Raw genomic sequence first — 14,390 nt, forward strand, 5'->3', positions numbered from 1 at the left:
AAAAATATTTATAGGTAAAAATTTTGTATCTGTACTAGTCAAGGCTAGGGAAAAAACTATGTGTGAATGGAAAAGAAAGCGCCAAATTCAGCCACTAGCATTAAGTTTCAAAATTTAAATTTTGGTTGCACCCAACAAACAGATGATGAAAGACACAATATTATCATATTGTTTGAATATATTTTTTAAAAAAATATAACGAATTTTTCCTATGTAACTATATGGGATCAATCACTAATATTTTAGATGTTAGGACAGAGGTAATATGTATAATATTTGAGTAAAAAGATACAAGTTTAAAAGAGCTTGCAACAAATGGTTAACAAGTCTCAGGTGAGCAGGCAAAGGGGAAGCAGGAAGAATTTTCCAGCTGCATGCTAGATGCTAGCCAGATTTCGCTATGCAGGCTAAGGTGCATAAGAATATTGGTTACTTGGTTCTTCAGAAAATTGGTTATGCTGCAAATGTTTATTTCTTTTCACTGTTGTTTTCGGCGCATTTTGTTCGGATTCTTGATCTTTTCTCCAGGTGCAGTTTTGGCACATGTGCTTGCTTGGTCAATGAGAAATTCAAAAAAGAAGAAGAAGAAGAAGAAGAAATAAATAAATAAAAAGAAAAGAGGAAATTTGATTAAAGTTGCACGTATGGGATGGGTCCTTTTTCGTTGCTTTGGTTCCACTCAAGCAGAGACAACTGGCTGATACATCATTGCAAACTTGTTTGCACATAAATATGGAATACTTCATATTTTCACATGGCCATTTCATCGTTTAATTTGTTAGAGAAATTAAGAAAATACCGGTGTGAAGATTTTACAATGTACTCATCGCAAAAGGTAGTTAATGCATGAATGGTCTGCTAAATGTCAATGACACATAAAAACAATAATTTTTCAACTCCCTGATTTATATTATTTGTATAGGTATGTGTTTTCATCTTACCAAGCTATACCAAGTACTCCCTCCGTTTCACAATGCAAGTTATTCTAGCATTTTCCACATTCATATTGATGTTAATGAATCTAAATAGATATGTAAGTCATTCTAGCATTTCCCACATTCATATTGATGTTAATTAATCTAAATTTTTAGTATTTCTCACATTCATATTAATGTTAATTAATTTAAATATTAGATTAATTAACATCAATATAAATGTGGGAAATGTTAGAATGACTTACATTGTGAAACGTATGAATGACTTAGAAATTAACATGAAGCTAGAGACACCGGACATTGTTTATTTGTTTCTCTTATGAAAAAGTGTAGTCAAACATCCAATAATTATCTTCTTGTTGAAAACAACACAAAAACGTCAGTAAACGAGGGGTGGTGGTTGTGCCAGGTTGCCAACGTCCACGAGAGATCGAGGAGACTGGAGTACAATAATCCGCAATTAATTATATCATTTTCTTTGAAATTCATATATGAAATGGACTATCCCTATAGATATTTTAGAGAAAAAAAGATCACAAGGCTATACCTTGTACGATTTCAATATTTTCTCTTGCAGTCATAGTACTATACGTTTTTGAGATGCACATGATAGTTTAGTAGAAGGGGGTGTGTGATCTCAACCCTAAGATACTCATGTTTAATTTCCAACACGCTTATAATTTTTTATTAAAAATATTATACGTTTTCTCCAAGTCACATAATTCACCATATGTAGTATAAATGGCATGCTAACTGCTACTTGGCGACCAGAGGTGATTTAATTTGGAGATCTCTGATAGGCTGTTTGGTCAAGTTTTAATAACTTTGTTCTACAGTTAAAGTGCAAAGTAAAATTTAGAATTGTAATAGTAGGATATAAGCAGCATTGGACATTTATTCTAGACAAACATTATAACTACATGTTACTAATAGTAATATTGGTGTGAGTACGACAAGTCGAGGTCTAGTTTGTTGAGGACCGTGCATACCTAGAACATATAAATACTGGATGTTGGATGGGAAAGGAGTGCCCATAATTAATATCCTGTGATGTAGAATTCAATATAACGTAGTTAACAAATAGTATAATGTCTTCATGCCATCATCAAGGCCTGGTTTAGTTCCCAACCTTTTCTTTAAACTTTCAACTTTTTCATCACATCAAAATTTTTCTACACACATAAACTTCTAACTTTTTCATCACATCGTTCCAACTTCAATCAAATTTTTAATTTTGACGTGAACTAAACACACCCTTATATCCAAACTATTGACGTGTATATCGATGCTTTACAACAACATTGGTTCTTGATCTTAAGAGAATTCCCAAAATGTGTGTAGTCAAATCTTAAAATCTTAAATCACTAGTAGATAAAAATATTATGATTTAAAATGTGTAAATGATATTAATTAGTAGATTTTCTGTGCAAAATATTCCTAGAGTTATATTTTTAATATGTTTTATAAATACTTTAAGAAAGTAATTATAAAGCATATGCATTATATTGAAGCTTACGTGGATGTCCAAATCAACGTCCTTTTGAGAATTGAGGTAGTCAGAGTTTAAGCACTGTACTGTATATGCAAATTAAGGTTTAATTTGGAATCAAGGAATTTTACATGAAACGAACTATTTCTTATAAAAATCTTGTAAACTTTCTACGTCATTTCAAAAGAGTCATGAAAGTTTATAAACTTAACTGACAAGATTAAGAATCAATTGTGGAGTATTTTACATCTTAGTCTGCGTTTGTTTGGGATGGTTAGAAATATGGATAAGTGGCTAACTGGCCACTTAAGGATATGTTTGTTTGCAAAACGGAGTGACCGGTTGGAATGGTTAGAAATCCTTTTCTCCCAACATGTAAAATGAAGTAGTAACAGATTAATTAAGTATAGTCCGTATCAGCAAATTAAAATCCAATCTCTAATTAAAGTATAATTAAAGTACTACTAATACAGTACCCATGTTAATTAATATTCGAGGTCTACTATATAGGGCCCGGGGTCTAAGGTTGTGTAGCCTGCTGGTGAGGCTGTACTACTGCTCCATTGATTTCTTGGCCAAAGCCAAAGAAATGATAGGATTCCAGCTGCGATTGTTGCAGCCAGCCCAGCATGCAGATGAGCAGAGCTTCCTGTGGCCATGGCAGAGGCCCTCCGACCGGCCGGCCGGCCGATCCGGTCAAGATCAGTAGCAGCAGTAGTACAGTACTACCTGCATTGCATATAGGAGTATACTCATACCCCTGCCCTAGCTTGCTGTTCACCCTACAGTACTTAACTCATGTGCATTCCCCATAAGAGATTCCTCCATTCCACTGTACATTACCAAATATAGTTCTACTGTGCATGCAACAACAACATCAGATATATCCATCTTCTCTTTGATCACATTTTGTAATTAACATTTGTTAGTTAACATAATTTCCTGAGAATGATTCTATATATACTACTTTATACCTTTCAGAATATAAGCATTTTTGAGGTGAACGAAATAGGTGAAAATGATTGAAAACATGTTGTGATTGGTTGAGAAAAAAAAGTAGTCGAATAAATAAAATGAAGAATGATTATGATTGGTTAAAAGTAGGAGGTAAGTGAAGAAATAATTTTATTTTAGCTACATTTTGAAACGAAGGTAGTAACGAACAAAATATATCAAACCTAGCTGATTCAGGATGCATATACATTCTAGTATAATGAATCTGAATAGAGGTATGTCCAGATTCGTAGTATTAGGATGTGTCACATCTAGTAGTAGGTTGGTTTTTTATGGGACGGAGGGAGATATATTCTCCGAAAATTTATTTACTAGTGCGCCCAGTATCTGAAGATATACATAGGCCATAGGGCATGTTTGGTGGAGCCTATAGTTGTTGCAACTTCTCCCAGAATCAGAAGCTCAGAAGCTCTCCCAAACAGTCCAACTTAATTCGAATTCTAAGAAGCTGTAGTTGTAGAACCCAGAAAATGAACTAGAAGACAGAAGTTGGGAAACCCACTTTTCAGATTCTCAGAAGCTGGCTACCAACCATCTACTTCTCATCTACTTCTCAGAATATTAACCTCCCCAAAACAGGCCAATAGTACATCTCAAAGAACTGAAAATGGTGTTGTTACTGGATGGTGATATGTCAAAATGCAATTTGATGGAGTAGTTAGTGCAATGGAGTATACAGTACTCTACAAGCTAGTGAAGTCATTCTTTGCAACAGAAAAACAGAAGTACAATTTCATGGTTCTGAAACACCCAAGTTACTTTCATGCATGCATGATCACTAGTGTTCCCAAATGACATGTACGGAGTATGTAATAATCAGTGCATAGCATGTTTTGCAGTTTAGTTCGGGTGTGTTTAGTTCACGTCAAAATTGGAAGTTTGGTTGAAATTAGAACGACGTGACGGAAAAGTTGGAAGTTTATGTGTGTAGAAAAGTTTTGATGTGATGAAAAAGTTAAAAGTTTAAAGAAAAAATTTGGAACTAAACAAGGCCTATTTCTTTAGAACATACTCCTATTCCTTTGGGATTTCTACAATCCTATTTCTTTAGAACTATATGCTTGCAGTATATTACTTACACATGATTTTTTTTAATTAAATGGATATGATTTGAACCTGGTTGGGGGTGGCTAAAGTTCTGAACCCACCATATATATCTCTGGTGCTTATTACTGCTTCCCCCGAGATGCATGATATACTGAATCAACAACTCGATCGATCAGGAAAACTATGTTTACATTACAATGTCTATGTTAGGTACAATTCTAGAGTAAGCTTGCACACACAAAAAAAAGATTGACCATAAAATTTGATCGACCAAGGGCGCTACATAAACTATAAGTTTGGGCATCTTACTTTTTCAGAGTATCTAGCTTTATTTAATAGAGATCGTACTAATTTCACTCACAAGAAAGATGCAACTACACACATATGTGTGAATATTAAGCAAATATATGAAAGAAATGCATACCCAAACTGAGAAACTATATACCGATCTGAGGTGGATTCAACAGACAAAGTCATGCTGGCCAGAAGATCATACTGTTGTAGGCTTCATGTGATCATGATAAACCATCTAAATCAACACTCTTCAGAAAATCACATGCATGAATATTCTTCAACAGATCTCATGGCAAGACCAACTTAAGGGAAACTATTTTAATCCCTCGAGGGGATGTTCCCTCGTTTGCTCAAAAACCATCTAAACGGTTATGAAAAATTCTAGAAAAATTTGAAAAAAATTATACAACACATATATACAACTCCACAAAATCTTAAGTCCAAACTCAACTCACACGTCGAGATATAAAAAAACAAATTCAGCGTATGAATAGTAGTGTATTGTTTATATCTAAATTTGTCTCTTTTTTTTCTCGATGTGTAGATCGAATTTGAATATGAATTTTGGTGGACTAGTAGGTATCAATATACTCTACATTGTCAATTTTTTTCAGAATTTTTCACAACTATTTGCATCGAATTTGGAAGAAAAAGGTATGAGGGGATATTCCCTCGAGGGATTAGAATCCACTCTGGCTAAATAAGAGAACACAAGGTAGTACTACTAGTAGTAGTTGAGTAGAAACCCTTCAGTAGGTTTTCTGAATTATTAGTGTTTTCTGAATTAACAGAGATGAAACCACTTCAGACCACTGTCAATCTAGCACACTACCAACTCAGATGACAAATACAACCTAATTAATTAATTAAGCTACCTAGTACATACTACTAACTTGCACATACTACTAGCTAGAATCATGCTAATTCTCATACCTAACCTATCATATAACACACTTAATTGCTCATAAGAAATTAACATATGATCCCCATTGCTGAAACAACTTAATACTACACCACAAACCTAGCTTGCTCATGAACATGTGTATGCATGCCCTAGGCCATAACAAATTGATTAGTTGATGCAGGCAGCATGCACAAAAAAGCACATAGTATGCTCCTAACCATCATGCATGCCATGCAAGGCGACGGGCGCCGTGGCGTCGAGGAGGCCAATGGCCGGCGTCGCCAGCCGGGGCTCGTACGCGAACACCCGGAAACCCGCCGCGCCGGCGCCGGCGCCGCCGTGGTGCGCGACGACGACGTACGGGCACGGCGGCGCCCACCGCCACTCGTCGCGGCGGGAGTCGAACACGAGCGCGCTCGTGGGCGCCTGCGCCACGGGCCCGCGCGGCGCGAGCACGACGTAGTCGCCGTGCGCCGCGCACTCGAACCCGCGCCCGCCCTCCGCCGCCGCGAACTGCGCGTGCACCTCCGGTGGCATCCGCGCCACCTCCGTCCACGCGCCTCCTCCTCCGCCGCCGCCGCCGCCGCGCAGCGTCCACAGGCGCACGCTGCGGGGCACGCTGAGACGGCTCTTCTCGACGGCCGACACCAGCGCCACCCTCGCCGCCGCTCCCTCCCTCCCGCCGCCGAGCTCCACCAGCGCCGGCGACCTCAGGAATCGCCTCATCGGCGGCTGCACCTTGCTCCACACGTTCTCCGCCACGTCGAACACCAGAACCGCAAACGGCGACGAGCTCATGCAGTAGAACCTAAGAAGAACAACCAAGGCAAGATCAACAAATCTGTGCAAGAATATTTACCCATGCGTCATCAATGGCGCGGCGCGCTTACCTGCCGGAGGCGAAGGCCATGCCGGCGCGGGGATCGAGGGAGGAGAGGCGAGGGAGCAGGGAGCTGGGAGCCCAGAATCCGGAGGGCGGGACGGAGGCGGCGTCGGCGACGAACGTGTCGGCGGAGATGTTCTTGACGGCGAAGGGGGACACGAGGTCATCCCCGGCGACGACGGCGATGATGGAGGTCGGGCCGGCGGCGAGGCCGACGGTGGGGGAGAGGCGCGGGGTCGGGGAGATGGGGAGCGCGGCGAGGAGGCGGGTGATCGGGTTGGCGAGCAGCAGCGTCTTGTGCCCCGACGCGTCGGACAGGAACGCGAGCAGGCCGGCGGACGCGGCCGCGGGCGAGAACGCGGCGGGGCCGCCGGCGACGGGCGGGAGCGGGAGCGGGAGGCGGGACCAGGAGGCGGTGGCGGTGGGGTCAAGGAGGAGGAGGTGGCCGGCGGCGGGGACGACGAAGGCGAAGAAGGGGAGGTGAGGGGAGAGGAGGAGGTGGGAGTGGAGGAACGGGGAGGAGAAGAGGAGGTGGTAGAAGCGGCGGCAGGCGGCGCGGAGGCGGAGGAACGACGGCGTCGGGAGGCACGCCAGGACGCGGTCCACCAGCGGCTGCGGCAGCCGGCGCCACACGCGCGGGTCCATGTCGTCCGCCGCCGAGGCGGACGACGCCGACGACGGCAGAGGCGGCAGCCGGCGAGGGTTCATCATGGTCGTCGTCGTCGGAGGCGGCGGAAGTGCTAGCCTTAGCTGCAGCTGCGTGAGCTGAAATTTCAAGGGTGAAGTGGAGTGGAGTGAGGCGGTGAAGTGGCAGCTGCGAGCAAATGATACGGATAGCTTGTACTCGAGATGCCAAGGGATTAATTCATGTGATAGATATTGTAGGTAGCCATGCCAAAGCTAACGGTATGCATATATGATTAAATTTGAGAATCGCAATCTAAAAGCAAAGCAACAGTTATATAAATGGATGATGGATCGATGGATTGTGTGTTCTTGCGTAAATTAAATTTGAGAGCGGAAAGGATTGGAGATGGAGTATTAGTAGCAGTACTGCGGAGTACTGTTGTTGTTTTGTCTGGGTAGCAACGACGGTTAAGTTTTGGTTTGTCCCAGCTCTGATCTGTTATTCTATGCATGCATTTTTATTTTTATTTTTATTTTTTGCACACGGCAGTGGTTGATTTTAAACAATTTGTTGGACAGTGTTCATCATTTCCTCAAAAAATATCTTCGGATTTTTCTTTAAAATTCCTTTGAAATATCCTTTGAAATTGTTGGACAATGTTCCAAAGGAGCCCACAAAGGAATTTTAAAGGATTTTTTCCTATATATATCTAGTCTGTTTTGGAACAAAGAATATGAATATGACAGTTTTCTATGGCCTGTTATCCTATGCATCACTTCCATTGGAAATTTTTTTACTATATATGAACTCAAATCTTATTTTAGTGCTCCTTGGGACAGAAGGTTTGTAAGAAATTTGAACGAACTCAATCCTAAGGAAAATTTTTATACATAGTCCTTTGAATCAAAGGAATGTCCATCCGAAAATCCTACGAAATTCCTCGGATTGGTTCAAATATAGGAATTTTGACATGAGGTACAGCCTATTAAAAAATATCATTTGTGTCTTTCACTCTTCTGATCTGATTCCTGTGTGTTTCCTGCACTCCATCTAAACGGATTCATGCAGTTTTCCTGCATAGGATTTGAAGTGGCAGGGGTATTCCAAACCTGTATTTTTTTTCTATTCTGATCATTCATGCGTTTTTATGATTCTGTGTTTGGTAAGGCCAACGCATCTTCTCTTTTGAAACAAAGGAAAGTTGTAGGATTGAAATACTATTGAAAATTTTCCTAGAGAGACATACGGTTTGAATGATTTGGTTAGAAAATTTTCACAGGATTCCTTCAAGAAAATTTTCATAGGAATCCTTTCTTTCCTCCACTTTTTGAAGGATTTCAAACATAAGCTCAGACCTCATGGTTTTGATTTCCTTTCAGAAGCTCAATGCATATCCCTAAGTTTTTTCAACATTTGTGTTTCAAAAAAACACTAAATCCCTAGTATATCCAATACAACTTCATGTATTTTGAAATTCTGCGTGATTTGTCCATACATAAAAGGCCCCTTTGAATCGTAGGGTTAAAAAAACAGAGGAATAGGAAAAACGCATGATTCTAATAGGAATGCAAATGTAAAATAGTGCAGTGGATTGCAAAACACAAGAAAAACATAAAAATGATTGTTTGATTAGACCACAAGAAAAATTCAGGAATTATATTAGATGAGAGAGATAGACTCAAAAGAAATTTTTCAAGAGGTTAGAGCTCTTGCTAAGTTTTCTCCTAAATCCATAGGAATTTCATACGATCTGAAAAGCTTTAATTCTTTGTATAAAAGGGCCAAATAGAAAAAAATCATATAGGATTTAAATCCTATGAAATTTCTACGTAAATCATTTGATTCAAAGAAGCCTAAATGCTCTATTTTTTTTCTATTCTTAATTACGTTCTTCGAATGATGCGTTCCAATGGGAATTTTTCTATTTTTTAGACCTTTTATTTTTAAATTTTATTAATAGATTGTTAACAACCAAATTTGGTAATATCGGCATCGGGAAAGAAGATTAGATTGAAGTAAAGTCGGAGGCGGAGATCGAGTTCGGAAACAGAGCAGGAATCGGCTGGAGTCCAGATCGGCTACGATTAGGATCGGCTGGGTCTGAGTCGGGCTAGGTAAGCTGATGCAGCCGATTCCGACAATGCAACTTGATGTATGATATCGGGTTGAATTGAGGTGCTTCAAGGTGATTGCCGCACATGGATAGAGTCCTGAGAAGGCAATTGTATCTATTAATTAGGATGTTTTAGGTAATTTCCTTAGAGATATGCTTGGGCAAAAGTCTGCCGCAAAGACTTATGGTATCTTAGAGTTTGTTAGAGATAGTTGTTATGGACATATCTTGTAATTTTCGGGTATAAATAGACCCGAGCCCTATGTAACTTTTAACACAGATGTTCAATACAATCTCGGCGCATCGCCACCCTTTTTTGCTTTAGTTTTATTTCGACGAGTTCTTGCTTTCGGGTTGAGCTGCATCGTTTTCGATCTTCAACAAGAGGTAAAACTTGTTATGGCGGCTTGCGTTCTCAGGATTAGTGCTTCCATCTTTATGACACTCTAATCTTGTTTATGTAATTCGTCGAGTTATCATATATCCTACATAATCCTTGGCAATATCGATATCCAACCTACAATCGGCTAACATCCGTCAATAGAAGGCAGCCGATTAGGTTAAATTCCGGTGTTGACTTAGATTATATAGGATATCTACCACTCTATGACACATCCAACGTCTTGATTGTCTAGATATTATCTTTCTTTTCATACTTATAGATGCATCAGTTAAGTTTGATCTTATGAGTCGTGATTAGAATCTCAATCTCTAGCCCGCTTCTTGGTTGCTGATTAGGGTAGCATCGGAGTTTCAGCCGATCTTACCTGATTTAACTACTTTTTATCCTATATGCTTGATTGACATGTTAAATCTGCCCTTTACGTTAAGATCTTGCTGCATTTAAGTATATTAGGCTTTTGTTTAGTATATTCTACTTGCTTTAATATCTTAATATAGAGTGGTATCGGAGTATTAGCCGATACATGCTAGATCTATCTGATCGGCTATGCTAAGAACACATATAGTCTCATTATTAATATATATTTCGATCTAAGTGATTTATACTGTCTCGGCATGGCGACCGATCTATCCCAATCACTTGATTTAAGTATATATCGATATAAAGATTATATATTGGAAATATCTGCAGCCGATCGAGTAGATTCAGTCCTTCCTTATTTATTAATGACCGCCAATCGATGCATATATGACATCGGCTCATTGATGAATGATATGTCATCGGCACCTAGCCGATCGGCTATCATTTATAGATTTAACTGCGGTTTCTTTGCTTCTATTTCTTGTTGATTATAGGATCAAATCAACTGGCACGTTCATACATTCGAAGGCGAGCTTTGGACCTGCATTGGAGTTAAGCAGATCTCTCAGGTCTCGTGTTTTCTGTCAACATAGATATTTCCAAAAAAATATTTTCAAAAACTAAACTTTTTGGCCTGGCCAGTTTGGCCATAATGGCGTAGCAAGGGGCTAGCGTGGCAAGACAGCACTGCAAGGCGTGGACAAAATATTTAGATTTAAAAAATATTTTTTGGAAATGTCTATTAATAAAATTAAAACGTAAAAAAGTCTAAAAATATATAAAAAAAATTCTTCCAACGGAGCCCTTACCTGTAGCCGGCTGTAGCGTTATCTCACAACTACTGATACTCCCTCCGTCCCAAAATAAGTGCAGTTTTACACTATTCATGTTCAATTTTTAACCGTTCGTCTGATTTAAAAAATTTTTATGATTAGTATTTTTATTTCTATTAGATGATAAAATATGAATAGTACTTTATGTGTGACTAAATATTTTTAAATTTTTTATAAATTTTTCAAATAAGACGGACGGTCAAACATTGGGCACGGATATCTATGGCTGTACTTATTTTGGGACGGAGGTAGTATATAGGAGTACGCGAGTACGTACGTCTGCAATGGATATTGCTGAAGTAGTTTTCTCACTGTATAAATTCGTGGCTGGACTTGTTTTACACTGTGTGATGTGTTGCTTGGGACTCTGGCTAGTAGTGGATCGCGGGTAGTAGAGATAAATATTCTGCAGTAATATCTTCTGTGGCGTTGTCGCTTTGATGCGAAAATTTTTGTTTGCGTACATGGAGGACAACCACAGTAGTACTCCTACTCCAGTGCAGTACTAGGGCTAAGCTATAGCTAGTGCACTTGGTATCGTAGCTACACGAATTGACTTGAAGTCGCCAACTCGAAACTTATCATCAGCCTTTCTCTTCCAAAAAGCTGTAGTATCTCTCTCACACACAAACACATAAAAAGAGAGAGAAGGAACACACACACAGAGATAGCAAGAGAAACACACACCATATTTTTTCTTCAGCTCATTCATCGATTATTAAAACAGATTATTTACATTACATTGTCAAAAAAATACATTTTCTTAAAAAATATCTTGTGCTACATTATTTAGACTACTTATTTCAAATTATTTAAGTTTAAAATTTTCAAATATTTGATTTACCTCTGTAATCAAGTAGATAATCCACGACTAAAATCGACTCAGTAATCTAAGAGCTTGTTTGGGACAGCTTACGATTATAAAAAGAAGTTGGTTGCTAGCTAGTTTCTAATTTATTTTTAAGATTCTACAAGCTACAATTATAACTTCTCAAAATCTAGAAAAAAACTAAATTATTTGAAAAAAAAATTGACTCCCAAGTTTAGTTCTAACATTTTTCTTCAAACTTTCAACTTTTCCATCACATTAAAACTTTCCTACGCACACAAACTTCCAATTTTTCTATCACATCATTTCAATTTCAACCAAACTTCCAATTTTGGCGTGAACTAAATACACCCTTAGTTCCCTTCAAACTTTCAAAAATTCCGTCACATCAAATGTTTGGACACACGTATAGAACATTAAATGTGGACGAAAAAAACCAATTGCACATTTTGCATGTAAATTGCGAGATGAATCTTTTGAGCCTAATTACACTATGATTTGATAATGTGATGCTACAGTAAACATTTGCTAATGACAGATTAATTACGTTTAATAGATTCTTCTCGTAGTCTACGGACGAAATCTGTAATTTGTTTTTGTTATTAGTATATAGTTAATACTTTAAATATGTCTCCTAATTTTAGATTTGTTTGAAAAGCAACTAAACACGGCCTCTGAAAGAAACTACTGCTGCTAACAACTTCTGTAAACAAAATCAAAGAGAGCCAAAGGAAGAGAGAGAAGAGACAGAGTGAATGAGAGAGTTTTTGTGTGTGTGTGTGTGTTGCTAGAGGCCAAAAGTTGATGGCAAAACCATGTCTGCACTCTGCACCTGCCTGTCAGAATTCAGAAAGCATGCATCATCCAGTTTGTCTCTTACCACTTCCACTCTCGTGTCACTGTCCCTTGCTAAGCTAGCCCTAGAAAGCAGGCAGAGATCCCCAGCTACTACTACTACTACGCCCTAGCTCAGCTCCCTGCATTTTCGCGTTTGATCTGCTACTGCTACTCCACTTCCATTTTTGCACAGTGTCATCCCTTTCTGAAATGCTCTTCCTTCATTCTCTCATCAATCGTTTACTAGATGAGAGATCATAGATCGATCGATCGATTGGTGACGGGATGATCAATCTGTTTCTCCGCCTGATGAGTGACACGATAGCAGGCAAATCGATCGATCGATCTAGCTGTCAGGTGAGTGTAGGAGAGAAATATTCAAGGCTCTGCATGCATGTCGATCGATCAGTTCCAACTGTGATGAAGATGAAGCAACCGGCAAAGGGGTATACACCCAACAACTCTCAAGTTCTCGACATGCTCATGTCACATTTTTATACTCTTATCTTCTACTCCGCCCTAAAATAAACGCAGCAATAAGGGGCTGTTTGGTTTGCAGGGACTTAAGTCCCTGTCACATCGGATGTTTGACACTAATTAGAGTATTAAACATACACTAATTACAAAATCCATTCCATAAGCTTGGACTAATTCGCGAGACGAATCTTTTGAGTCTAATTACGCCATGATTTTGACAATGTGATGCTACAGTAAACTTTTGATAATTATGGATTAATTAGGCTTAAAAAAATCGTCTCGTGGATTAGCTCTTATTTATGAAATTAGTTTTTTTATTAGTCTATATTTAATACTCTAAATTAGCGTCCAAACATTTGATGTGACATGGGCTAAAAAGTTTTAGCCCCATCTAAACACCCCCTAAGTTTTCGTAAAAGTTAATGTTGGAAGATAAATTATGATAAAAAATTTCAAAATAAAATTTTAAATTTTAACGACGACTTATTATTAGTAGTGGCCCAAAACCATAGGCTTTTGATAAAGTGACACACGGGGTTTCCAAAATCGTACTGGGTGGGGTTCCCATCACCTCATAGTTTGGAGGTTATCGCGGTAACCGCACGGTTACTGTAAAAACTGTATGGTTATTGTGAGATATACTGCGGTTTAAAAAACTAAAAAGGTTACTACACAGTTTTGTAAACACTGGTGAAACACCACCGGGAACAATCAACCCCCCCCCCCCCCCCCCGAGTTCTTCGAAAGATTCACCACGGTGAAATCCAATGAATAACTAATGCCTTCAACAGAGTTATCAACTTACTCCCTCAGTCTCTGATACAGAGAGTTCTAGAGTTGGACACGATTATTAAAAAAATATGTATAATTAAATAGGAGGGGGTTATGATTGGTTGAGAAGTAGAGATATGTAGAAAAAGTGAATGATGGAGGGTTGTGATTAATTAGGAAGGAAATGTTGGTGGATAAATTATTATATTTTGAGACAAATCCTAAGTGCTAAAGTTCTGTATTTTAGCTCAGATGGAGTCCCATATGTATGTACAACTGATGGTGCGATGGATTTTGATTCTCTAATGTCGTCTAAAATATTGGATGATGATTTAGCAGTGTATATGTAGTATGATGGTGTTAAGGTGGGACCAAGCTAATTAAGATGGAACCCACACTTTTAAAAGAAAATCGTTTTTCTCTCTCTCCCTTCGTCTCTTCTTTTCTCTTGGTCAGTGAGAGAAGGGAGTTATTTTTCATTTTTTAATGCCTTGAGGGCAGGCTATAATCATATGGACACCCGTATCTAGAAATCACTCTATGACCCTCACAATCAATAAGGTATATTTTCAT

The 14,390-nt window shown here is 39.0% G+C and overlaps 1 protein-coding gene across 1 annotated transcript; it reads right to left on the reverse strand.

Moving 5' to 3' along the window:
* Positions 1 to 5,823: 5,823 nt before the first annotated feature.
* Positions 5,824 to 7,211, reverse strand: LOC127775514 (protein ABERRANT PANICLE ORGANIZATION 1). Its single transcript, XM_052301762.1, has 2 exons — positions 6,574 to 7,211; positions 5,824 to 6,491 (listed from the first exon to the last, which is right to left on the reverse strand). The coding sequence occupies exons 1-2, from the start codon at positions 7,209 to 7,211 to the stop codon at positions 5,897 to 5,899; spliced, it is 1,233 nt and encodes a 410-aa protein (XP_052157722.1). The 3' UTR covers positions 5,824 to 5,896.
* Positions 7,212 to 14,390: the final 7,179 nt, after the last annotated feature.

Source organism: Oryza glaberrima, chromosome 6 (genome assembly GCF_000147395.1).
Source record: "Oryza glaberrima chromosome 6, OglaRS2, whole genome shotgun sequence".
NCBI lineage: Eukaryota > Viridiplantae > Streptophyta > Magnoliopsida > Poales > Poaceae > Oryza > Oryza glaberrima.